General features: G+C 42.7%; 1 protein-coding gene across 7 annotated transcripts in view; it reads left to right on the top strand.

The window, feature by feature from the left end:
- The window catches only part of HEG1 (heart development protein with EGF like domains 1), a 93489-nt gene extending 70006 nt beyond the window's left edge, over positions 1–23483 (top strand). For 5 of the 7 annotated variants that reach the window (XM_073305161.2, XM_073305162.2, XM_078854788.1 and 2 more), the window contains 5 exons: positions 11344–11386; positions 11511–11548; positions 12800–12887; positions 15119–15293; positions 16957–23483. In XM_073305161.2, coding sequence (XP_073161262.1) covers positions 11344–11386; positions 11511–11548; positions 12800–12887; positions 15119–15293; positions 16957–17106 — 494 coding nt within the window. In that variant the 3' untranslated portion in view covers positions 17107–23483. Of the gene's footprint in view, positions 1–11343; positions 11387–11510; positions 11549–12799; positions 12888–15118; positions 15294–16956 lie in introns of those variants that run through there. The other 2 variants (XM_073305168.2, XM_073305166.2) reach the window with 1 other exon arrangement.
- The last annotated feature ends 556 nt before the right edge of the window (positions 23484–24039 follow it).

Raw genomic sequence — 24039 nt, 5'->3', positions numbered from 1 at the left:
CTTTGATGGTTATTATGTACTTTTGTTTCTGGCTGTGAGTGCAACATGCTAGATGCTGTATAAACGTGTGGGAAGAGTGTCCCTGCTCCAAAGAGCTCACAGTCTACAAAAGATGACACCCTATTCCCCTCTCTGTCTGTATGAAGCAGCCAGTTGGTGATTAGTCATGTTTTGACAATATCACAATTTGTAAGAGACCACATGGACATTGGATTGGGACCCAGAGTCCTGGCTTCCAACCCTGGTTCAGCCATTCTGTGTGATCTTGGGCAGGACACTTCACCTGATTGTGCCTGTGTTTTCCCACCCCACCTTTATTTGTGAGCTCTTTGAGACAAGGTATATCTCTTGCTATATTTATATACAGCGCCTTGCACAATGTGGCCCCAATCTCAATTGGGATCTGTAAGTGCTATTGTAAAACAAATGAATCCTTTGTGAGTGTATACATGTGGGGCAGGGGGTGCCTGTGTGTAGGGGGGTATTTTTGTTAAATATGTTGACTATCCCCAATTAGTCCTTAACCTTGCCATCCTTAGTTGGCTAGTTTCTTGTCGACAGCACAATGAAAGAACCTTGTCAACCAGCACTAAACAATTCTAGTCAGGTCTGCAGTGGCTTTGAAGTAAGCTTAAAATAATCTAATCTGCCTTCGATCAAAAATATGTGATAATGTTTCCCTGCTTTCCCTCATACATGTAATGGGATCTCCAGCAGCACTGGCATCTAACAGCAACAAAGAGGCGGAGACAGGATGCGTGAAACCCACATAAAATAACATCTAGTTTTTATTTCAATCGGCTCCAGTCCGAGAAAGTAGCGTTCCTTTTTTTCCTTCTAAGAATGGAGGAAGGTGGGTATCAAATGATGCAGAGATTGCTGCAGTGTACCTTGCAGGGGGTGGGGCTGAGAAGAAGGATGGTCCAATGGTTAGGGTGCTAGCCTGGGCCTTGGGAGATCCAGCTTTTAGTTTCTTGCTCTGGCACAGACTTCCTCTATGACTTTGGGCAAGTCATTTCATTTCTCTGTGCCTCAGCTTTCCCACCTGTAAAATGGGGGTAATAGTACTTATTCATCCCCTGGGGAATGCTGTGAGAAGAATAAAGATTATGAGATGCTCAAATACTATGGTAATAGGGGCATTGTAAGTACCTCAGATGGGATGGGATAATTCTGTTCTCATTCCATCTGTAAAATAAATAGGATACGTTTATTGGTCAAGGGGCTTGCAGCAGAGCAATAAAAGACACACCATCACCTCTGTTATGATCAAATGAGCAGGACAATCGGGCACCACACATTTTAGACAGGATGACACCTCCATGAGCTTGCAAATGGCATAGGTGAAAATTGCTCTAGGGCAGATGGCGTTTTACACACAGCTGTGTTGAGGGGAATTTTACCTCCATGTTATCAAGAGCTGGGGACAGAGCAGGAAGCCATCTGCTGTAGTGAGAGTGGGGTAAGATCTTTGAAAGAGCTCATGGCTAGATTTTTCAAGTGCTCAGCATTTGTAGTTGGGGCCCGATTTTTGACAAAGCTGTGCTCCCATTTAGCCCCCATTGTGCAATCCAGATTTTCGAAAGGACTCAGCACCCAGCAGCTCCCAATTTGACATTTACAGAGATTTTTTTCAAAAGAGTACCAAACCCAATGTGCTGAGCTCTTTTGAAAACCTGCTCTGCATACAGGTGCCTAGAAGGGGACTGAGTGTCTGGAAAAACTGGCCCTGATTGTGGGTGGTGAAAATGTAGCCCATATCATGTTAAATGCTCGCAAGTGGTAATTCTAATTATAGTGTTTCTTCCTGTGGGAAGTGCCTTTTGTACTGAGCTACCCGGAATCCTTTACAGAAAGTTGGGTGTGATTTGGAGAGCACCTAAGGCATGGTGAATGGTCAGCAGCAAACCTCCAGGAGTGTCTCTTTCCTGGCAAAAAGCTAAAGCCCACTTGTGGGAAATCTGCCACCTGGTAATTCTGGCTCCACAAATATCTAGTATCAATAAGGTTTAAGGGAGGGGTTCTCAAAGGAGCTGGAGGGAGCTTGAAAATCTCAGCCTAAATACCATTCATCATACGTTCCATTCATCTCCAGGTAGCCCCTGTTCCCATCCTTTCCAGGACAGAACACCAAGCCTGCAGGGTTGATGAAGAAAAGGCCACCACAGGCTCGCCCTGTCAGCTTCTGCAGGGTGCATTTTTCTCAGTAAAACCAAGTGTCCTTGTGTGAGCAGAGAAAGGCTCTGATCACTTCCTCCCATCCAAAAGGTTCCAAGAGACCCCTCAGGCATTCACTGGGTGAGGGAGGTCGAGCTGGACAAAAAGAAATCCTGAGTGAAAAGTCAAAAGAGGACTGGAGTTGAAAGTTCTGCCTGGCTGCAGGCCTCTCTAGTCCTTAATACCCCTCTGCCCCCCTTCCACCTCCCAGTTTAGGTTCATAGGCATAGTTTGACTTCTGTATTTGGGGGGCAGCTCCAGTCCGGCCAATGGGGACGTGTGTGGGGGTCCAGTTCCGCAGCTTGCGGAGGCAACGCACCCCCTGCCTCTCCCGGACTACACCGATGTTTAGATTTTGGAATAGCCGGTAATAGTTAAAAACTAGGAGAGTGGGAGTGGCACAGTGAGCTCTCCTCGAAGCAGATTCAAAGGAACTGGGGAGAGGTGTGGGAGGGAAGCTGCATGACAGGAGGGGGAGAGCGGGAGGGGGGGGGTAGTGAAAGGGAAATAGGAGCAAAAAGTTCTGCAGCTCTGCATTACATTTGAAGAACCCTAGGATGCACCGAAGTGGGGCATTCAGGACCTGCCCCTGCCCTCTGTGTGATAGCTTTCCTGTCTGTGGGACTGGAGAATTTTGTTTGCAGTAAGCGGGGGGGTGCACTGACTGCACCACTGTGCAGTGGCATCCCTGTGGGTGAGGGATTGGGGGCAGGTTGGGCCACAAAATCCGCCAGTCCTTCCCCACTTCCCAAGCAGCAGAAGAGTGCTAGGGCTGCAGTCACCTTTGTGGAGTGCAGCCTGGGAGATAGGATTGCTCCCAACACAGGGTTCTGTAATGCCCAATCTAGTTACTCAGTTTTCCTCTCCTGGATCTGGTAACATGAACAAACCACTCTGCTCTTCTGCTGACACCTCACTATTATGTATAGGTCAGGTGTATATAATTTTGTACTTATCACTTGTCCTTCTACTTGTGGACTCTTCCTTGATTTTGTAAATGTCAAAAGAGAAAGTTCATAATAAATCTAATACAAAGAGTATGATGGACAGACTTAATTATGAATGATGATCGGCAACTAAATATCCAAAAAAAACTACAATAGCAAGATATTGGGGGGGAAATGGTTAAAAAAAAAAGCCAGACTGGTTTAAAAGAGAAATGAAAGCAGCAATACAAAATAATGTAAATAACAAATGGAAAAAAGGGAAAGTTGATAGCAATGGAAATATTTGGTAAGGGAAGGAAAAGGATACAAGGAGAAATCTATGGCCAGAAGAGTTAAGTACAATAGGAAAGAGTTTCTTAAGTATTTCAGGAACTGAAGAAGCCCTTCTAATGGTACTGGCCCATTATTCGATGGAAATGGTAGAGCAGTCGAGCAGAAAAGGCAGAAGTGTACAGTACATATTTCCATTCTGGGAAAAATCAGATAATGTATTCATATCATATGATGAAATACTTTTCATTCCGACAATAACTAAGGAAAATGTTAAATAGTAGCTACTAACATCAGATAGTTTTAAATCAACATGTCCAGAAAACTGACACTCAAGTTTTTTAAAAGAGTTGCACTCAAGAGTTTTAAAAGAGTTGACTGAGGAGCTCACTTGACCATTAATGTTGATTTTTAATAAGTCCTAGAACACTGGAAAAGATCCAGAGGACTGGAAAATAGCTAATGTTGTGCCAATATATTAACAGGGTAAACAAGATGATCTGGGCAATTATAGGCCTGTCAGCCTGACATAATTCCTGTGCAAAACAATAGAATGGCTTATATGAGACTCAATTAATAAAGAATTGAAGGAGGGTAATATAACTAATGCCAGTCAACATGGGTTGATGGAAGAAAGATCCTATCAAAGTAACCTGATTTTTTTTTTAACGAGATTACAAGTTTGGTTGATATAGATAACAAAGTTGGTATAATATACTTAGACTTCTGTAACACATTTGTCTTGGTACCACGCAGCATTTTGATTAAGAAACTAGAACAAAACAAAATCACCAGTGGCATGTATTAAATGGATTAAAAACTCGGTAATTAATAGGTCTCAACATGTTGTTGTAAATGGGGAATCAACTGGTGGGTTTCTAGTGGGTTCCCTCAGGGATTAATTCTTGGCCCTATGCTATTTATCATTTTTATCAATGATCTGAAATAAAATGTAAAATCATCACTGATAAAGTTTGAAGATGACCCAACATTGAGTTTGGACAGGTCACTCATACAGAGCGATTTGGACCATATAGTAATCTGGGAGCAAGCAATACTGCCAAATGTAATGGTACACATCTAGGAACAAAGAGTGTAGGCTGTACTTAAAGGATGGGGGACTCTATCCTGGGAAGCAGTGCTTCTGAAAAAGACTTGGGGATCCTGATGGATAAGCATCAGAATATAAACTCGCTGTGCAATACTGGCTAACAAGGCTAATGAGATCTTTGAATGTATAAACAGGGGATTGTCAAGTAGGGGTAGGGAGGTTATATTGCCTTTACATTTGGAAGTGGTGCAATTATTCTGGAATACTGTGTCCATTTCTGGTGTCCACAGTTCAAGAAGGATGTTGAAACATTGGAGAATGTTCTGAGAAAAACCATGAGAATGATTAAGGATTGGAAAACCTATTTTACAGTGGTAAACTCAAGGAACTCAATCCATGTATCTTATCAAAGAGAAGGTTGAGTATCTACATGGGGAAGAGAAATATTATAATAGAGGGTTCTTCCTTCTAGCAGACAAAATATAACAAGATCGAATGGCTGGAAATTACAACTAGACAAATTTAGACTAAAAATAAACTGGACAAATTTTAGACTAAAATTACCTTTAAGAAGTAATAAAATTTTGAACAGTCAGGGCAGTGGATTCTCCATCACTGAAAATTTTAAAATCAAAATTGGAGGTTTCCCTAAAAGATATGCTCCAGTAAAACCACAGCTATTGGATTTCAAATAGAAATTAATTCAGGGAAATCCTATAGCCCATGCTATGCAGGAGATGATCACAGTGGTCTCTTCTGGCCTTAAAATTGAGGAGTCTATCAATTACTATTGGTGTTATAAGATCCCCCTGCTACAGAATTCTCCTGGTCTATTATGATGATGTTGCCAACACATCTGAATTGTGTACAGATTAAGGTCACACACTTTTCTTTTCCTTGCCAAATATCTGAACACAGAGATACAGTGTTATGACTAGATATCTACTCATCCAGCTATACAAGAACTTTAAAGGCATTTCGTACGTTGCAAACTGCACACAACAGTCATAGAGCTAGGAGACAAAGATGTTGTCAGTTGTATTGCTGTGGGTTAGCAGTGGCCTTCACTGGTCAGCTGTGTTTATCACATGTAGTCTCTTCTTTAAGTATAGCTTTGGGTTCTTATTACAGATCCCATATGGTTTATATTCTGCTTTAAGATGGAAGTACAAATTAGAAAGTGTTGGCCCAGAGTCAACAAGAGTCCAAGGATGTGTGGTTAGGTTGATCACATCACAGTGGGCCGGTGCAGTTTAGGAACATAAGAAAATGATGTATTTGGACTCTGAAAAGTAATAGGGCTAGAGGATGGTGGCTGACTGCACATCTTGTCAGATCATCATCACTAGTTTTGGCCTTAGAGAAGGACATGCAGTTTGACCTCCTAACGGAAGAAAGAGCTCCGTGCTACTGAATTGGAATGAAAACAGAAAAAACAAAAAGTTTAGAAACAAAATTAAAAAAAAATCTGTTTTAGATTACTTGAAATGCTCTGTTTTGATTAAATTGAAACATTGTTCCAATTCTGACATCTAAAAATATATATAAATTTCAAAACGAAAAATCAGAATGCTTCGTTTCCAATATTTTTAAAACAAAATTTCATTGAAATGGACATATTCTCACAAAAAGTTTTGATGCTGATGAAATTCCATTTTCTGGTGGAAACGTGTTTCATAAAAAGAAAAGGAGTACTTGTGGCACCTTAGAGACTAACCAATTTATTTGAGCATGAGCTTTCGTGAGCTACAGCTCACTTCATCGGATGCATACCATGGAAACTGCAGCAGACTTTATATACACACAGAGAATATGAAACAATACCTCCTCCCACCCCACTGTCCTGCTGGTAATAGCTTATCTAAAGTGATCATCAAGTTGGGCCATTTCCAGCACAAATCCAGGTTTTCTCACCCTCCACCCCCCCACACAAATTCACTCTCCTGCTGGTGATAGCCCATCCAAAGTGACAACTCTCTACACAATGTGCATGATAATCAAGTTGGGCCATTTCCTGCACAAATCCAGGTTCTCTCACCCCCTCACCCCCCTCCCAAAAACCACACACACTCACTATCCTGCTGGTAATAGCTCATCCAAAGTGACCACTCTCCCTACAATGTGCATGATAATCAAGGTGGGCCATTTCCAGCACAAATCCAGGTTTTCTCACCCCCACCCCCATACACACACAAACTCACTCTCCTGCTGGTAATAGCTCATCCAAACTGACCACTCTCCAAGTTTAAATCCAAGTTAAACCAGAACATCTGGGGGGCGCGGGGGGGGGTAGGAAAGAACAAGGGGAAATAGGCTACCTTGCATAATGACTTAGCCACTCCCAGTCTCTATTTAAGCCTAAATTAATAGTATCCAATTTGCAAATGAATTCCAATTCAGCAGTTTCTCGCTGGAGTCTGGATTTGAAGTTTTTTTGTTTTAAGATAGCGACCTTCATGTCTGTGATTGCGTGACCAGAGAGATTGAAGTGTTCTCCGACTGGTTTATGAATGTTATAATTCTTGACATCTGATTTGTGTCCATTTATTCTTTTACGTAGAGACTGTCCAGTTTGACCAATGTACATGGCAGAGGGGCATTGCTGGCACATGATGGCATATATCACATTGGTGGATGTGCAGGTGAACGAGCCTCTGATAGTGTGGCTGATGTTATTAGGCCCTGTGATGGTGTCCCCTGAATAGATATGTGGGCACAGTTGGCAACGGGCTTTGTTGCAAGGATAAGTTCCTGGGTTAGTGGTTCTGTTGTGTGGTATGTGGTTGTTGGTGAGTATTTGCTTCAGGTTGCGGGGCTGTCTGTAGGCAAGGACTGGCCTGTCTCCCAAGATTTGTGAGAGTGTTGGGTCATCCTTTAGGATAGGTTGTAGATCCTTAATAATGCGTTGGAGGGGTTTTAGTTGGGGGCTGAAGGTGACGGCTAGTGGCGTTCTGTTATTTTCTTTGTTAGGCCTGTCCTGTAGTAGGTAACTTCTGGGAACTCTTCTGGCTCTATCAATCTGTTTCTTTACTTCCGCAGGTGGGTATTGTAGTTGTAAGAAAGCTTGACAGAGATCTTGTAGGTGTTTGTCTCTGTCTGAGGGGTTGGAGCAAATGCGGTTGTATCGCAGAGCTTGGCTGTAGGTGATGGATCGTGTGGTGTGGTCAGGGTGAAAGCTGGAGGCATGCAGGTAGGAATAGTGGTCAGTAGGTTTCCGGTATAGGGTGGTGTTTATGTGACCATTGTTTATTAGCACTGTAGTGTCCAGGAAGTGGATCTCTTGTGTGGACTGGACCAGGCTGAGGTTGGTGGTGGGATGGAAATTGTTGAAATCATGGTGGAATTCCTCAAGAGCTTCTTTTCCATGGGTGCAGATGATGAAGATGTCATCAATATAGTGCAAGTAGAGTAGGGGCTTTAGGGGACGAGAGCTGAGGAAGCGTTGTTCTAAATCAGCCATAAAAATGTTGGCATACTGTGGGGCCATGCGGGTACCCATAGCAGTGCCGCTGATCTGAAGGTATACATTGTCCCCAAATGTAAGAATACAGACTAACACGGCTGTTACTCTGAAACCTGTGTTTCATAAAAACATTTGGACCAGCTCTAATTGTTATCTGAGGCTCCAATCCAGCAAGGCACTTAATTGGTCCCATTGAAGGCAGTTGGGGGGTTTCACAGTCTGGCACACCCCCATCATTGAAGTAAGTTCAGCTCCCTTGTGCCAGGATAGGTGTTCCCTTTTGGACAATTAAGAGGACAGGGCAGCACCTGGGGGTTAAAGGATCAGGGAGAGACAGAAGGAAGTCTCTGGGAAAAGCAACAGAGAGCTGTCTGTGGCCCTCCCTGGAAAGGAGGAGGAATTATCAGGAAGCCAGCAGAGGAGCTAGCCTGCTGACTATTCAAGAGCCAAAGCCAGAGCCAGCAGGCTGAAAAGATCTGAGGGCTAGGAAGCCAATGGAGGGGATAGCCAGCCATCCTTCCTGGGCCAGAAAGTCATGGCTGGAGAGGGCTGAAGGCTCAGAGCAACAGAGGGAGATGTCTGCTGGCTCTCAGAGTTGGAGAGCTGAAGCTAGAGGGCCAGAAGGCTGGGAGTGAGGCACCATGAGGGATGCTGGAGCCGTACAGGAGGGCTGAGGCATGGTGAGGAATGGGGTGCTGTACTGGAGATCTGGGGCATGGCAAAATAACACTGGGGCTCTATTCGATGTTCTCTCTGGACTCGGGTTGTGGGACTTGGTTGGGTCTTGTTTCATTATGGTTTAGATGGTTTATTTTTAAATAAACCCCACAAGGGCCATTCGAACCCCACAAGGGCCATTCATACTCAGAAAGACAGCTTGGGGAGTCTGAAGGAGGGAAACTGAGGCAGGTATGCTTGTCATGCCTCAGACTGCCACCAGAGGATGCTCCAGACAGGCACTGCCCTGTGACAGGTGGCTACTCTTGTGCATAAAGTTAAGCATGGGCCAAAATTGATAGCAATTGCACAGTGTGATCTGATAGCTGAGTTCCTATTATTATTATTTATTTTTGTAGAGCCTCATTCATGGACCAGGACCCCATTGTACTCGGCTCTCTTGATGGGAGGCCTTTAAAGCACCAGGAATGCCAGAAATAATGCCTAGCTTCTTGTTAGTAAGAGCTTGTGCTTCTATTTTGCTATACATGGCAGTGAATATTGACCTCTTCTTTATCATATGTTGCATTTCCTGCCTCATACTGAGAGCCATGGCTCCTGCATTCCTTCACCATCTCAGATTATGTATTAACAATCCCAAATGCTTGACCTTTAGGCTTTGTTGTGGTTGCAGCTTGTGTGCGTATGTTTGGAAAAGAGCTGAGATGCTGCCTGTCTTTTCTTTTCAAGCTCTGAAGATTTCAAGAGTATATTTACACTGTAATATAAGCCCACCCTTGATCCTGGGCTCCAAGCTAACCCCCCTTGCGTCTACACTGCAATTGCACTAACCCAGGGCTCAGAAGCAGGGTCCCAGGACCTTGCAGGGCTGGAGGATCCAAGCTCAAGTTAAGCCGGGAACCAGGATCCAAGCCTTATTGCTTTGCAGTGTAGACGCAGCCCCCCAGAAGGGGTCCAGGGAGTCAGCCGAATGTAAGAATTTAAGAACGGCCATACTGGGTCAGACCAAAGGTCCATCTATCTTCTGTCTTCTGACAGTGGCCAATGCCAGGTTCTTCAGAGAAAGTGAACAGAACAGGTAATCAACAAGTGATCCAACCCTGTTGCTCATTCCCAGCTTCTGGCAAACAGAGGCTACGGACACAATCCCTGCCCATCCTGGCTAATAGCCATCAATGGACCTATCCTCAATGAATTATCTAGTTCTTTTTTGAACCCTGTTAGAGTCTTGGCCTTTCCAACATCCTTAGACAAAGAGTTCCACAGGCTGACTGTGCATTGTGTGAAGAAATACTTCCTTTTGTTTGTTTTAAACCTGCTGCCTATTAATTTCATTAGGTGATCCCTAATTCTTGTGCTATGAGAAGTAAATAACACTTCCTTATTTACTTTCGCCACACCAGTCATGATTTTATAGACCTCAATCGTATCCCCCCTTAGTCCTCTCTTTTCCAAGCTAAAAAGTCTCAGTTTTATTAATCTCTCCTCAGACGGAAGCTGTTCCATACCCCTCATCATTTTTCTTGTCCTTTTCTGTACCTTTTCCAATTCCAGTGTCTCTTTATTGAGATGGGACGACCACATCTGCACGCAGTATTCAAGATGTGGGCGTGCCATGGATTGACATAGAGGCAATATGATATTTTCTGTCTTATTATCTATCCCTTTCCTAATGATTCCCAGCATTCTTTTGACTGCTGCTGCACATGGAGTGGATGTTTTCAGAGAACTATCCACAATGATTCCAAGATCTCTTTCTTGAGTGGTAACAGCTCATTTAGATCATTTTATTTGTATAGTTGGGATTATGTTTTCCAATGTGCATTACTTTGCACTTATCAACATTGAATTTCATCTGCCATTTTGTTGCCTAGTCCTGCGCACCACCTTTCAGGAAGGATGTGGACAAATTGGAGAAAGTCCAGAGAAGAGCAACAAAAATGATTAAAGGTCTAGAAAACATGACCTATGAGGAAAGATTTAAAAAACTGGGGTTCTTTCATCTGGAGAAGAGAAGACTGAGAGGGGACATGATCATTGTTTTCAAGTACCTAAAAGGTTGTTACAAGGAGGAGGGTGAAAACTGATTCTCCTTAACCTCTGAGGATAGGACAAGAAGCAATGGGCTTAAATTGCAGCAAGGGAAGTTTAGATTGGACATTAGGAAAAACTTCCTGTCAGGGTGGTTAAGCACTGGAACAAATAGCCTACAAAGGTTGTGGAATCTCCATTGTTGGAGGCTTTTAAGAACCGATTAGACAAACGCCTGTCATGAATGGTCTAGTTATTACTTGGGTCTGGTCTCCACTACAGACCTATCTTGGTATAACTATGTCACTTGGGGGTGTGAAAAATCCACAACCTAACCCCCCCGTGTAGACAGCGCTATGTTGGTGGAAGAGTTTCTCCCACCGACACTGCTACTGCCTCTTGGGGAGGTGGACTGACTAAGCCAACAGACTTAGAGTATTTTCATTAAAGCACTACAGCGGCATCGGTACAGCTGTGCCAAAGAAGCATTTTAAGTGTAGACATGCCCCAAGTCCTGCCTTGAGTGCAGGGGCTGGATTGGATGACATATGGAGGTCCCTTCCAGTTCTACACTTCTATGAGTCTGTGACTAGAGCTTCTAGCTACAGCAATACAAATAATAAATACAAACCTACTTACAGTTCGCCACTGAGGGGTGCTCATCACCTTTCTCTTTCATTTTCTAGCTTGCGAAGATGGATATAGGCTTGAAAATGAGACGTGTGTGAGGTATAGTAATCTCTGTTTCTTAACCTAACCCCCTTTTCCGCACCCACTCCCAAAATAGCTTTGGTAACATGTTGTCACAACTAAGGCTCAGATGTTTAAAACTCATAGTTCTTTCATGTTACAGGTGCCCGTTCGGCTTAGGGGGATTGAACTGTAGAAACCGTAAGTATGGAACTTCTTGTCCTTTCACGTTATTCTTCGTTAGGGTCATGAGGGCACAAAGGCCTCTTCTATTTCTGATATGTTTTCAGCCTGAACTGCAATCAGAGTGTTTTGTTCTTCTACTTAGCTGGGCAGAATTTTCCTTGGATCACAGTTACCAGTCAGCACTAATGAGAAATTCTTATACTTTTTATAAAATAGAACTCTTACACAATGCTAGAAAGTTGGAGTAGTAAGTTTTATTGCTGATGTGGTGTGGTCATTTGTTTAACATTAAAGCTGGTCAGAAAATTCCAACATTTTGGGTGGAAAAAAGTCCCAAATTGGGCCAAAATTTGAAATTTCAAAATTTTTCTCAGAACAGAAATTCAAAAATCATTTCATTTGAAAGCATCATATAGTTTCATTTAATAATATCAAAACATTAATAATGTAATCTAATCTAATCTAAATGTCTAAACAAAATGAAACAAACAAGAAAGTCATAACAAATCATTTCAAAATTTTACCATTGAACATCTTGTTGAGATCTTCTTGTTCCTGCAATAAGTTTCAATTTTGATCAAACTGAATTTTCTGATGGAAGAGTGTTCCATCCATTTTTTCGATCAGCTCTACTCAACATTATTACACAAATGACTTCTTGGAGGCCTCCTCTGCACACATATAGACCCACAGACTTTAAGGTCAGAAGGGACCATTGTGGTCATCTGGTCTGACCTTCTGCACGTTGCAGGCCACATAACCTCTTCCACGCACGCCTGTAACAAACCCATAACCTCTGGCTGAGTTACTGAAGTCATCAAATCATGGTTTAAAGACTTCAACTTATAGAGAATTCACCATTTACACTAGTTTAAACCTGCAGGGGACCCGTGCCCCATGCTGCAGAGGAAGTGAAAAAGTACAGTCTGTCATGAGCTGATCACTGCTGCTTAAAGATGATCTGAAGTGAATTGGCAGACTTTTCGTTGCACACCTTTCATATTTTCATAAGTACAAACTGTCCCAAAATGGGGACCTGTTTTTCCATGTCTAACAGTTCCCATTTTTCTACTCTGTCCTCCAAAACTCCCCAGCTCTACTTGACATAATTTAATGTCCTATTTGATAATTATTGAACAAGAGAAGATAATTCCTAATCCTTTTGCCTGATGGATATGTAGCTATATACCTGTATACTCACTTAAATATTTACAAGCATGTTATCATTTCTCAGTGAGTGAGGTCTCCTGTGTCTCTTGTGTTTAGCGTATCAGCTAATCACCGTGGTGATTGCAGCTGCAGGAGGGGGACTTCTGCTTATCCTGGGGATAGCACTGATCATCACTTGCTGCCGGTAGGTATCATAAACCAGACGCCAGTCCTGTGTTATTGATGTTAATGGATTATACAGGACTTGGTGCCTCACCTCTAGAGCTGAAAGGCCAAACATGCAGAGAACAAAACCTAGTGTAAACAATATATTTAGTAAAAAGAAAAGGAGGACTTGTGGCACCTTAGAGACTAACAAATTTATCTGAGCATAAGCTTTCGTGAGCTACAGCTCACTTCATCGGATGCATCTGATGAAGTGAGCTGTAGCTCACGAAAGCTTATGCTCAGATAAATTTGTTAGTCTCTAAGGTGCCACAAGACCTCCTTTTCTTTTTGCGGATACAGACTAACACAGCTGCTACTCTGAAATATATTTAGTGGAGTTACCAAGGGATATATTGTACTTACACTTTGGGGAAAATCTTTTTTTTTCCCAGGAGCCAGCCCAAGTAACTCAGCTGATTGCTGGGAATCATGTTCATTGGGATGGGGAGATAAAGGAATCCTGCCTACTCCGAGCCATGGAGCAGCAAAGGAGCTGCCTTGCAAAGGCAACTCCAGCTGAGATGAAAGAAATAATTTATGCAATAGGAAAGACTAGAGGATTTTGGGTAGTGGGTAATGCTCTAGTCACCTCCAAACCCCAGCCCAGCCCCACTGCTCAGACACCCTCTTCGTGGCCATGTAGCAAGGTTCTGCAGAGCTGGATTCCATATCACACATGAAGTGCAGGCCTCTACATGTTCTTACAAGTGCTGCCTCTCTTTGGCACCACAAATTTACCCTGGCCAGGAGGCCTTCTGTACCTATGGACTGGAAGCAACACTTAATTTGTGCCAGGGCTGAGCCCCAGCATCTTTAAGCTTGGCAGTTCATAGCCCCGGCACCTCTGGGCTTGCCGCGTCAGTTATGAAAGTAAAAAAATTGCTTGAAGCCCATATCTAAAGGCTTGAGCCCCAGCACCTCTTTCATTGCAAATTAAGCACCGAATGAGAGGCAGGATTTACCCCATAGTTAAATAGAACTATACTCAGTGTATTTAATATAGCACTTTACAATATTAATTAAAACTGTACCACACTTTTGTGAAGTAGACAAGTATTATGATACCAGTTCTGTAGATGGGTAACATGATTGTGTCAGGGGCACCTAGCAAGTCAGTGGTATAGCAAAGAACAGAACCAAGGTGTCCTGACTCCTTGTCTTCATATCTAGGTACAAGATCACCTCCCTTCCTTAAGTAGACTATCCACTCAGTAGCATATATGTTCAGCATTGGGATATCACCCTCTTTGGGGACACAGTTTTGGATCTAAATCTCCTCCAAAGGAGATTCTCATAAAATACAGTAGATAGGCGGGTTGTTTGCGGGAGGGATGTTTTTGAGATTCAGGGGGTTCAGACCAGCTGCCTAGGGCATTGGTCCAAGCAGTTTCATTATACCTGCAAAATACGTCTATTCAAATGTACAGAAACTTGAGGAGCTTGATTTCCATGTTTTCTGTCACCTTTCCCTGACTTTTGACACTTCCATGACTCTTCTGTGAACTAAGATACATCAATTCACTGATTTTTAAGGCCAAACAGGACCATTATGATAACCTAATCTGATCTCCTGTGTAAAACAGGCCATAGACTCTCACCCAATGATTCCTGCATCAAGCCCATAACTTGTATTTGAGCTAAAGCGCATCCCTTTTAGAAAGATAGACAGGCCTTATGTAAAGACTTCAAGTGACGGAGAATCCACCACATCACTGGGTAAGTTGTTCCAGTGGTTAATTACCCTCACTGTTAAGTCATTCCTGCCTTAGTCACAAGGTTTGGGCTTGTCTGCACTGGGGATTCCAATCAAGTGTGCACCAGTGCAAACCCTGACTGTGAAGAAGAAAAGCTGCAATTTTTACACTAGTGCAGCTTATTCCAGTGATAAGCTGCATTGGAGAAAACTGGAGTTTTCTTCACCTACAGTCTGGGTTCACACCACTAGAATGTGTTACCTAAGGAGGTGGTGGAATCTCCTTCCTTTGAGGTTTTTAAGGTCAGGCTTGACAAAGCCCTGGCTGGGATGCTTTAGTTGGGGATTGGTCCTGCTTTGAGCAGGGGATTGGACTAGATGACCTCCTGATGTCCCTTCCAACCCTGATATTCTATGATTCACTGCCTGGAATCAGGGCAAATCTCCTTAGATCAGGTCACCGTAACAAGACAGCAAGGTCAGTTTTGCCTTTTAACTTTTTTTTTTTAAAACAGGAAGAATAAGAATGACATAAGTAAACTCATCTTCAAGAGTGGGGATTTCCAAATGTCGCCATATGCTGAGTACCCCAAGAATCCTCGAGCACAGGAGTGGGGCAGAGAGACCATAGAAATGCAAGAAAACGGAAGCACTAAAAACCTGCTGCAGATGACGGATGTATATTATTCGGTATCTATTCCTGGGTTCCATCTATACTGTCTCTTTTGTCTGATGGTCCAGAGATATTATATCCTTTGCTACCTGAGATGTGGACGCATGGCATGTAAGACAAAAAGACAAAAGCAAATGCCTGAGGTTATGAATAGAGTTTTGGGAGTCTTGCGGGCACAGTTTCTGAGCCTGCAAACCATTACTCATGTGAGTAAATCTAATGTAGTCAATGTGGTTACTCATGTGAGTAAATGCTGAAGGATCAGGTCCATATTTTGCAATGATGTTGTCCAGTGATATAAGAGGACTATGAGCATTACTTTGTTTTGATTTGCATTTTATTTGCAAGGTAAATTTAAGTTTTTCCAGAGCACATTTATTGGGATATACCATAGCAATGGAATTGGCCCTTGTCCCTGCTCTCAGAAAGCAAAAGCACCTTGGAAATTGAGGGGTTTCCCAAACTTTTCTGAAGTCCTTTATGATAACCAATAAACAGGAAGGTGAGTTTTTGCAGGTGGTTGGTACAGGGCCTGCACAGGTGCATTGTACAGGAATGATGAGCCTCACAACAGGATCAAACAATGGTTTCATGCTACTCAAGGGCACTTCTCAATGTGAGTAAGGATTCCACAGTCTAAGCGTTACGAAGCAAAGATCCTGCTGGTATCCAGATGGTACCCAATAATTTACTATGGTGACTCAGCAGAGTTGTCTCTAAATGGCACTTTTTTCAGAGGCTTCCATGTGTCATTAGCTTCTCTTTGAAAGCTGAGCTACTAACATCTTTCTGGGCTCCCTAAGAGGGGTATTCCCACAGCACACTGTGCTGATGTATTTGCGCTCTTCAGGTGCATAGCGCCTCCCTTTGCATTCACAGTGACTGAGGAAGTGTTTGCTAAACCTTGATAGTTTCCAGATCCTGTCCCCTCTTAATTACCAGGTGCAAAGGCTAACAACAGTGATTTGAACTAACCAGTGGTTTGGGCCTGTATCACTTTGTCGATTGAGAGTTAGCCAGACGGTTGCATTTGCACACATATGGTGGTAATAGAGATAAATGTTCACAATGTATTAATGAGCCTCACAGAGTCCCGCTATTCCACTGCTCTGAGAGTGCGCATCGTGGAATCAGAGATCAAGTCTAGGCACGTCCCCGTTGCTTGAGATATTTAAAATTAGACTGAACAAACAACTAAAAGCCCTAGAAAATAGCAAGTAACAACAATCCTGAAATAGCAGGTGGGATGGATCTGAGAGATCATCTCAAATGACGACATTTCCGTGTAGCCACTGAAATAACTGTATTCAATCATTGCTTAAAATTATGGTCCAGATCCTCAGCTGATGTAAATCAACATTTTGTTCCCTTTGAAGCCCCTGGCATTGGCCACTGTCGGAAGACAGGATACTGGGCTAGATGGACCTTTGGTCTGACCCAGTATGGCCGTTCTTATGTAACATAGCTCCATTGACTTCACTGAAGCGATGCTAATTTACATCAGATAAATAAATACCTGAAATAAAAGGGAACTCGGACAAGAAAAATAAAAACAAACAAATTCAAGTGTTTGTCTGTTTCATCACTTGAGTCTGGAGAAAGAAAAGATTTTAAGGCTACATTTGAAATAGGAATCAGGCCTCAGAATAAGAGCCTTTTCTTTTCTTTTTTATACTATAGGCAACTGGCCTAAGAAACGCTGAACTGGAAAGAAATGGACTTTATCCTCCTTACACTGGTTTACCTGGATCCCGACATTCATGCATCTACCCTGGACAATATAACCCATCCTTTATTAGTGACGAAACCAGACGAAGAGACTATTTTTAACATAATTGTATGGGAGTGGAAGATCAACATAGATACGTGTCCTTGTTTACCAGGTACACTCTGTCACATGACAGTTCAGCCGATATCAGTCTTAATCTTCACATACAGGAAAGACTTTGAACTCAAAAGAACACGGAGCATTGCTGCCTTGAAAATGCATTTGTAGTTGTTGAGTAGCGAAGATGGAGGGGAAGAATGAGCCAATATGCAAATCTGTAAAAGACCCAGGTGGAAGTATAAGAAAGCTTAACGTGCGTGCTCCACTTTTATCTTCGCCATTGACGTCACATAACATGAATTTGTTAATAGATCAGTACAGACTAATTGTTGCCTGCACTCTAAAATTGATACCACTAGGGAGTGTTTTGTTTACAGATATCGTAAAATTACAGATATTGGTCTGACTACTGTGTGTTTCCTCTTGGCCAGCTTTCAAAGATACAGTGTGTGCTCTTTTTGGGTAGGAAGTGTATGTTCATTTCAGACCCTTCTCTGCCTTTCCCTGGTTTGATCTGCTTCCTATGCAACAGGGGAGCTGGGGTGTCCACTAAATATTATTTGTCTTTATTGGTGTGTCATTCTGTCAAATGTCTCAGCGCTTAACTAAGCACTGCATCTGGCAATGATGGCTGAATTCATAGGTTGACATTTTCAAAGGAGTATGGGGGATTTAGCCACACTGTCTTAATTTTAGTGGGAAAAGGTATAACTAATCCCTTGCACTGCTTTGAAAATCTCCTTTGTGTTTGGAAATGTCTGCATGTGACAGTGTATTGCCCACTGATTTGCAATGTTGTTCAAAGCTTGTATTATTATATTGTGGTAAGTCACACAACCTCCAGCAGGGATTTAAATGCTTTTTAAAAGCAGCAAGATCAGATAAAGTATTCATTAATGGAGTAATAAATTACAACATAGAATTGTTGAGGTAGATCGCATTGCTTTGCAGAAAATGTGTGTAGCCATAATGAACTCCAGGGAGAAAGTGGGCGAGAACAGAAGTATTATAGCCCTGGTTGGATTTATGTACCATGAATTTTAGACTTTGCATTGGATCCAGACAGCCACAGCTGCCATGATTTCAATGGGCGCTGCAGAGCTACTCAGCACATCAGAAAATCAGGCCTGTTGTGGCCAGATGCATTTGACTGTGGGAGCAGCACAAGGCTTTGGATCACAAAAAAACTGTTAAGGACTTCCATCTGTCTTCTCTGTGTCAGTCCTATTAGCTGGCAATTCGCATTGGATTGACAGTTAGTCACTGCAAATGGAGCTGGTCGGGAATTTGTGACATTTTGACCCAAAAAAATTCAACATTTTTACTAAAAAGCATTTTTTACAAGTTTATTGTATAGTCTGTGATTCTAGAAAATTTGAATGATCACCAACAAATTTGCATGAAAAACTACAAAATATTTGTTATGAAGGTCTTTCTGCATTTTTCAATAGGGTCTAACTTCACAATTGTTTCATTCTTGAAAAACTCTGAACTTGTTTCTCCCATCCTGTTTGGTAATACTGTGTAGCTTCCCTGAACATACGTATTTTTGAAGATATCACATTTGGCTGTTGTAAAAATGTCTGTTGATCATTGAGGAAGAAGCTCCAAATTGATAATTTATTACATTCCTAACTAAGGATCTGATCCAAAGCTCTCTGACTTCACTCTGTGCAGGGTTGGGTGCTTGGTGAAGATCAAGTTAATCAAATACTCTTAGAGTTTGTCTTCATTGCAAAGTGAACTCAAATTATAACTCAAGTTGGCCCTACCTCAATGCCCTTCCACACACAAAAATCCTTAACCCGAGTTAGCTGATCTGAGGTGGGGTATAAACTAAACTCAAATCAGCTATTAACATTATCTCTTTGCAGTGTGGATGCAGGCTAGCTCCACTCTAGTGCCACTAATCTTACAATGCTTTCCCACAATTCCTCCTGTGTGCTCAGAAAAGGCTGACAGGTTCTCCCATAATACATGGGGAAGAATTTATAGAGTGGCTTTGCTTACTGCAGCGCTTAACAATGGAACGTGCCCTTAGAATTCTTAGTGCCACATATGAATGAGTACAGCATGAGTGTGGATGCAGGAACTTGAGTGCTGTATCCCAGAGTGGCTGCTCTCACTCTGGCTAGGCTAAATCTAGAGCAGTAACTGCAGTGAAGGTCACATGAGTTAACTCTATAGTGAAGACAGACCCTCAATTAACTGACACTTAATAGTGTTTGAGTCCTATGGCACCTTATATAAGGTGCCACAGGACTCCTTGCCGCTTTTACAGATCCAGACTAACACGGCTACCCCTCTGATACTTAATAGTGTTTGTTTGCCATAGAGCCTGTGATCCTAAAGAGTCTTGCCCAGCACTCAGCAAGTTGTTGTGTCCCATCTCAAGTGTGAACAGACACACAAGTAAGATTCAGTACTAGGCATTAGTTCTTCTTTGAGAGCAGTGTCCCTGTGGGTGCTCTACTTCAGGTGTGCTTAAGCCATTGATCGGAGATTTTTGGTAGCAGCATCTGCTTGGTCCGCATATGTACCCCACACTCCTCCTGCCCCACACAGAGACTATATGAGGCTGTGTGGACGAACCACCCTCAGTTCCTTCTCAAGCACCTGCGGCCTGAGACAGAGTCTACAATTGTGCCTGTTCTCTGCTTGTATTCAGAATTTAGTTTGTTGGTTAATATGTACTGTTTGTCGTTGTTGGAACAGCTTTCTTTCTTTCTTTCTTTCTTTTCTTTCAACAAAAAAGTTTAAAATATTATTTAAAACATTTTTGTTCATATATATAGTTAGTGTTGAGTCCCATTCCCCCCTTCAGTAGGGATCAATTTGTTGTTAATTTTCTTGGGATTGCTAGGCTTCCTGGGATTTAAAAAGGTGTTTCTCTTGTCATGAGGCTATTCTAGTCATCAACTGGATTACCTGCTGGAATTGAAAACATTGGATCTTTCTATGAACTGCATTAGGCTATAACTTAGCAGCAATAACAGCCTTTCACATACCCATAAGGGGTTTTTCGCTCTTTGCTCATCCAGCCATGGTAAGATTCCTAAGAGGTTTGTTGAATCTCTACCCACAAATCAGAGACTCTACTCCTAGCTGGGACTTGAACCTAGTCCTGTATTGCCTGATGAAGTACCCCTTTGAACCACTAGGTACTTGTTCTTTATTAGATCAATCAGTGAAGACATTCTTCTTGATAGCTATAACTTCTGCCCAAAGGGTCAGAGAATTGGGGACTTTAATGGTGGACCACCACCACCCCCCCATTTATGGTATTCTTTACAGAGAAAGTATCTCTGTGGGCCCATCCCAGATTTTTACCTAAAATGTCCTCAGAATTTCTTATTAATCAAGCCATCAATCGCCTGGTTTGTTTGTTTTCCCCCAGCACCACATTGGACTAGTCAAGAAGCCATGTTGCATACTCTAGATGTTGGGAAAGCATTAGCTTTTTATTTAGATAGGACCAAACCTTTTAGAAGGTCTCCTAGACTATTTGTGTCCATTGCAGACAGAAACAAGGGTTCGGTTATTTCAAAACAGAAGTTTTCAAAGTGAATCTCTGATGTATTACAGTCTATTATGACAAAACTCAGATTCAGCCCCCTTCAAGAGTGATAGTACATTCCACTAGAGTACTTTCTCCTTCTACAGTCTGGCTTAAGGATGTGTAGACATCTGTGGAGCGTGACATGACCCTCGGCACCTACCTTTTCTAATCACTGTGCCTTGGTGTCTGCTGCAAGATCAGATGTGGCTGTAGGCGATGCAGTTCTCTCTTCTGTATTGGACCCTGGTCCAAACCTCTCACCTTCTTAGGGGTGTACTGCTCTGACGTCCCCTGAAGTGGCGCACCCACAGGGACACTACTTGAGGAAGAAGGAGAGGTTAATCACCTTGTGCAGTAACTGTAGTTCTTCGACATGTGTGTCCCTATGGGTGCTCCACCACCCGCCCTCCTTCCCCTTGGCTTTGGAGTCTCCTTTGTGGGACTTGCGGTGGAGAAGGAACTGAGGGTGGTTCCCAGCGGCCCCATATAGGCTTTGTGCCGGTGTACAAGGATGTGTGGGGCACATTATGGGCCGAACGGGTGCTGCTATCAAAAACCTCTGATCAAAGGCGCAGGTGCAACTGAAGTGGAGCACCCACAGGAACATACATCTCAAAGAACTCCAGTTGCTGCACTAGGTGAGTAACCTCTCCTTCTCTGTACTTCATGGCAGTAGGTTTCAGACCCCTGTTCATGCCTTGTCCCTTGCTCTTGAGATTGCGAGATAAGAGAGGTGCAACAGAGGAGTGTATCTGAGGAGACATTTGCTTAAGTGTGATCCGCAGTGTGTAAATACAGCACTTAACTGCGCACTCTGCTTTTTATGTTACTGCTGCAAGCAATAGGCAGAAGTAACAATGTGATTGTGCACCAGCATTCTCAGTGATGCAGGGTCAGCGTCGCCTGTTCTTCCCACCCTGCTTATGGCTTTTGATCTTGCCTTGAACTTCATACCTACCTTGTGCAGGCTCAGGGCCACAGATGGTAATATTTAACATATCTCAAGTCTGAACAAGCAGGCGGTGTGATTCTTGCATAATCCGCTCCTGCCTAAGGAGCTCTACTTAAAGGAAAACTCTAGTGATTAGTTATAATACACAAAACAGCTTAATAGATAAACATAACTGGCTAGAAAGTATTACTGCACAAGGTGAGAAAAGGAGCTGATGGTTATAGTGGATCACAAATTAAGCATGAGCCAACAATGTGATGCAGTTGTAAAAAAGACAAATAACATTCTGGTATATGTTAACCACTCTGCTGTGCACTGATGAGACCTCATATGGAGTACTGTGCCCATTTCCGTGTGCCACACTTTAGGAAAGATGTGGACAAATGGAGGAGAGTCTGGAGGAGAGCAACAAAAATGATAAAAGGTTTAGAAAACCAGACCTATAAGGAAAGGTTAAAAAACCGGTGTGTTTAGTGTTGAGAAAAGAAGACTGAGCAGGGACCTGATAACAGCAGTCAGATAGGGCTGTTATAAAGAAGACAGTGATAAGTTGTTCTCCTTGTCCACTGAAGGTAGGACAAGAAGTAATGGGCTTAGTCTGCAGCAAGGGAGATGTAGGTTACATGATTGGAAAAACTGTCTAACTACAAGGATATTAGAGAGACAAAGTGGGTGAGGTAATATCTTTTGTTGGACCAACTTCTGTTGGTGAGAGAGACGAGCTTTCGAACCACACTGAGTTCTTCTTTGGGTCTGGGAAAAGATACTCCCAGCATCACAGCAAAATGCAAGTGGAACAGGTTGTTTAGCATAAGTAGTTAGTACATATGGTAAGGAACCATTCAACGTAGAGTGGCCTGTTAACAAAAAGAGGGGTTAGTGTGTTACAGATTATTGTAATAAACAATAAATCCAGTGTCTCACTTCAGTCCATGTTTTTTAGGGTCTAGCAGAGTAATGAATATAAGCTCCCCGGCTCATCTTTTGAAAGTGTTGTGCAGGTTTCCTTTGAGGACGAGGACTGAAAGGTCACATTGCTTTGTGAAAAGTGTTCACCCACAGGTGACTGGGTGTTTTTGTCTTTTATCATTTTCCTGTGTGAGTTCATTTGAGGGCGTAGTGGTTGCCTGGTTTCACCCACATAGTTGTTGTTGGGGCAGTTAGTGCACTGGATGAGGTACCATCATATGTTGTGATAGGCATGTGTAGGATCCGTGGATTTTGAAAGGTATGTTGTGGGGGTGTTGATCATTGTAACAGTGGCGGGATAGGTAAGCACTGGAATAGGTTACCAAGGGAGGCTGTGGAATCCCTGCCACTGGCAGTGTTTAAGAACAAGTTCGACAAACACCTGTCAGGAATGGTCTAGGTTTAGTTGGTTCTGCTCATTGCAGAGGATGGACTAGAGGACCTCTGAAGATCCCTTCTAGTCCTACACGTCTATGATTCTATGATAAAGGATCTAAACTTTCAATATAGCTGTTAGAAACCCCTGGCACTTTAATCAGTATTTCCATTCAGTGAATGATGCTTTTGCCCCCCTCGCTGGGGGCTGCTGTCTTAGTGCTACATCCCATCATAGGCTTATCTGATGATACAAATGAGGGACTTGATCCTGCAGCCCTCACACAAGTAGCCTTTAGGCATCTAATCCTGCAAAGTGCTCAGTTCCTAATGATTCACTAAGAGTTAAGGAGGCCCAATCACTCACAGGAGTTGAGCTCTATATGAGCAGTCCCACTGAAGTTAGTGGGACTACCTGTGTGAGTAAGGGCTGCAGGACCAGTACCTAGAACTGAAAGGATCACTCCAACTTTGGATCACTAAACAGTCTAATTGTTAACTTTCAGAGTAGCCGCTGTGTTAGTCTGTATTTGCAAAAAGAAAAGGAGTACTTGTGGCACCTTAGAGACTAACAAATTTATTTGAGCATAAGCTTTCGTGAGCTACAGCTTATGCTCAAATAAATTTGTTAGTCTCTAAGGTGCCACAAGTATTCCTTTTCTAACTGTTAACTGTTCATTTTAATGTCTTTGTTTCTAAACCCCCGTTTGGGTGCATACCTGCAGCCTGTAATCATGTGAACAGTCCCATTAAAATCAGCGGGATTACCTGAATCACAGAAATGTAGGACTGCGAGAGACCTCAAGAGTGTTTCTCAATGACGAGTTCATGGACCAGCACTGGTCCCCAAGATCTCTCTGACACACTGTAGGAAGTCAGCAAGCTGGTTCCTGGTAGCAAAAAGGTTGAGAAACATTGATTCTAGTCCATGGGTAATGGCTGCAGGATTTTTCCAGAAAGAACTCTTATCTTTATTTTATTGAACCTTTGTACATAGCACAGCAGGTAGTGATAAGAAAATATTTTTTTACACTAGTGTTTATCCTTTAAAGACGCCACATGCTTTCAGACTGGTACCTA

This window comes from Lepidochelys kempii, chromosome 11 (assembly GCF_965140285.1).
Source record: "Lepidochelys kempii isolate rLepKem1 chromosome 11, rLepKem1.hap1, whole genome shotgun sequence".
In the NCBI taxonomy this organism is placed as follows: Eukaryota; Metazoa; Chordata; order Testudines; family Cheloniidae; genus Lepidochelys; species Lepidochelys kempii.
This window is presented reverse-complemented; position numbering and strand designations above follow the sequence as displayed.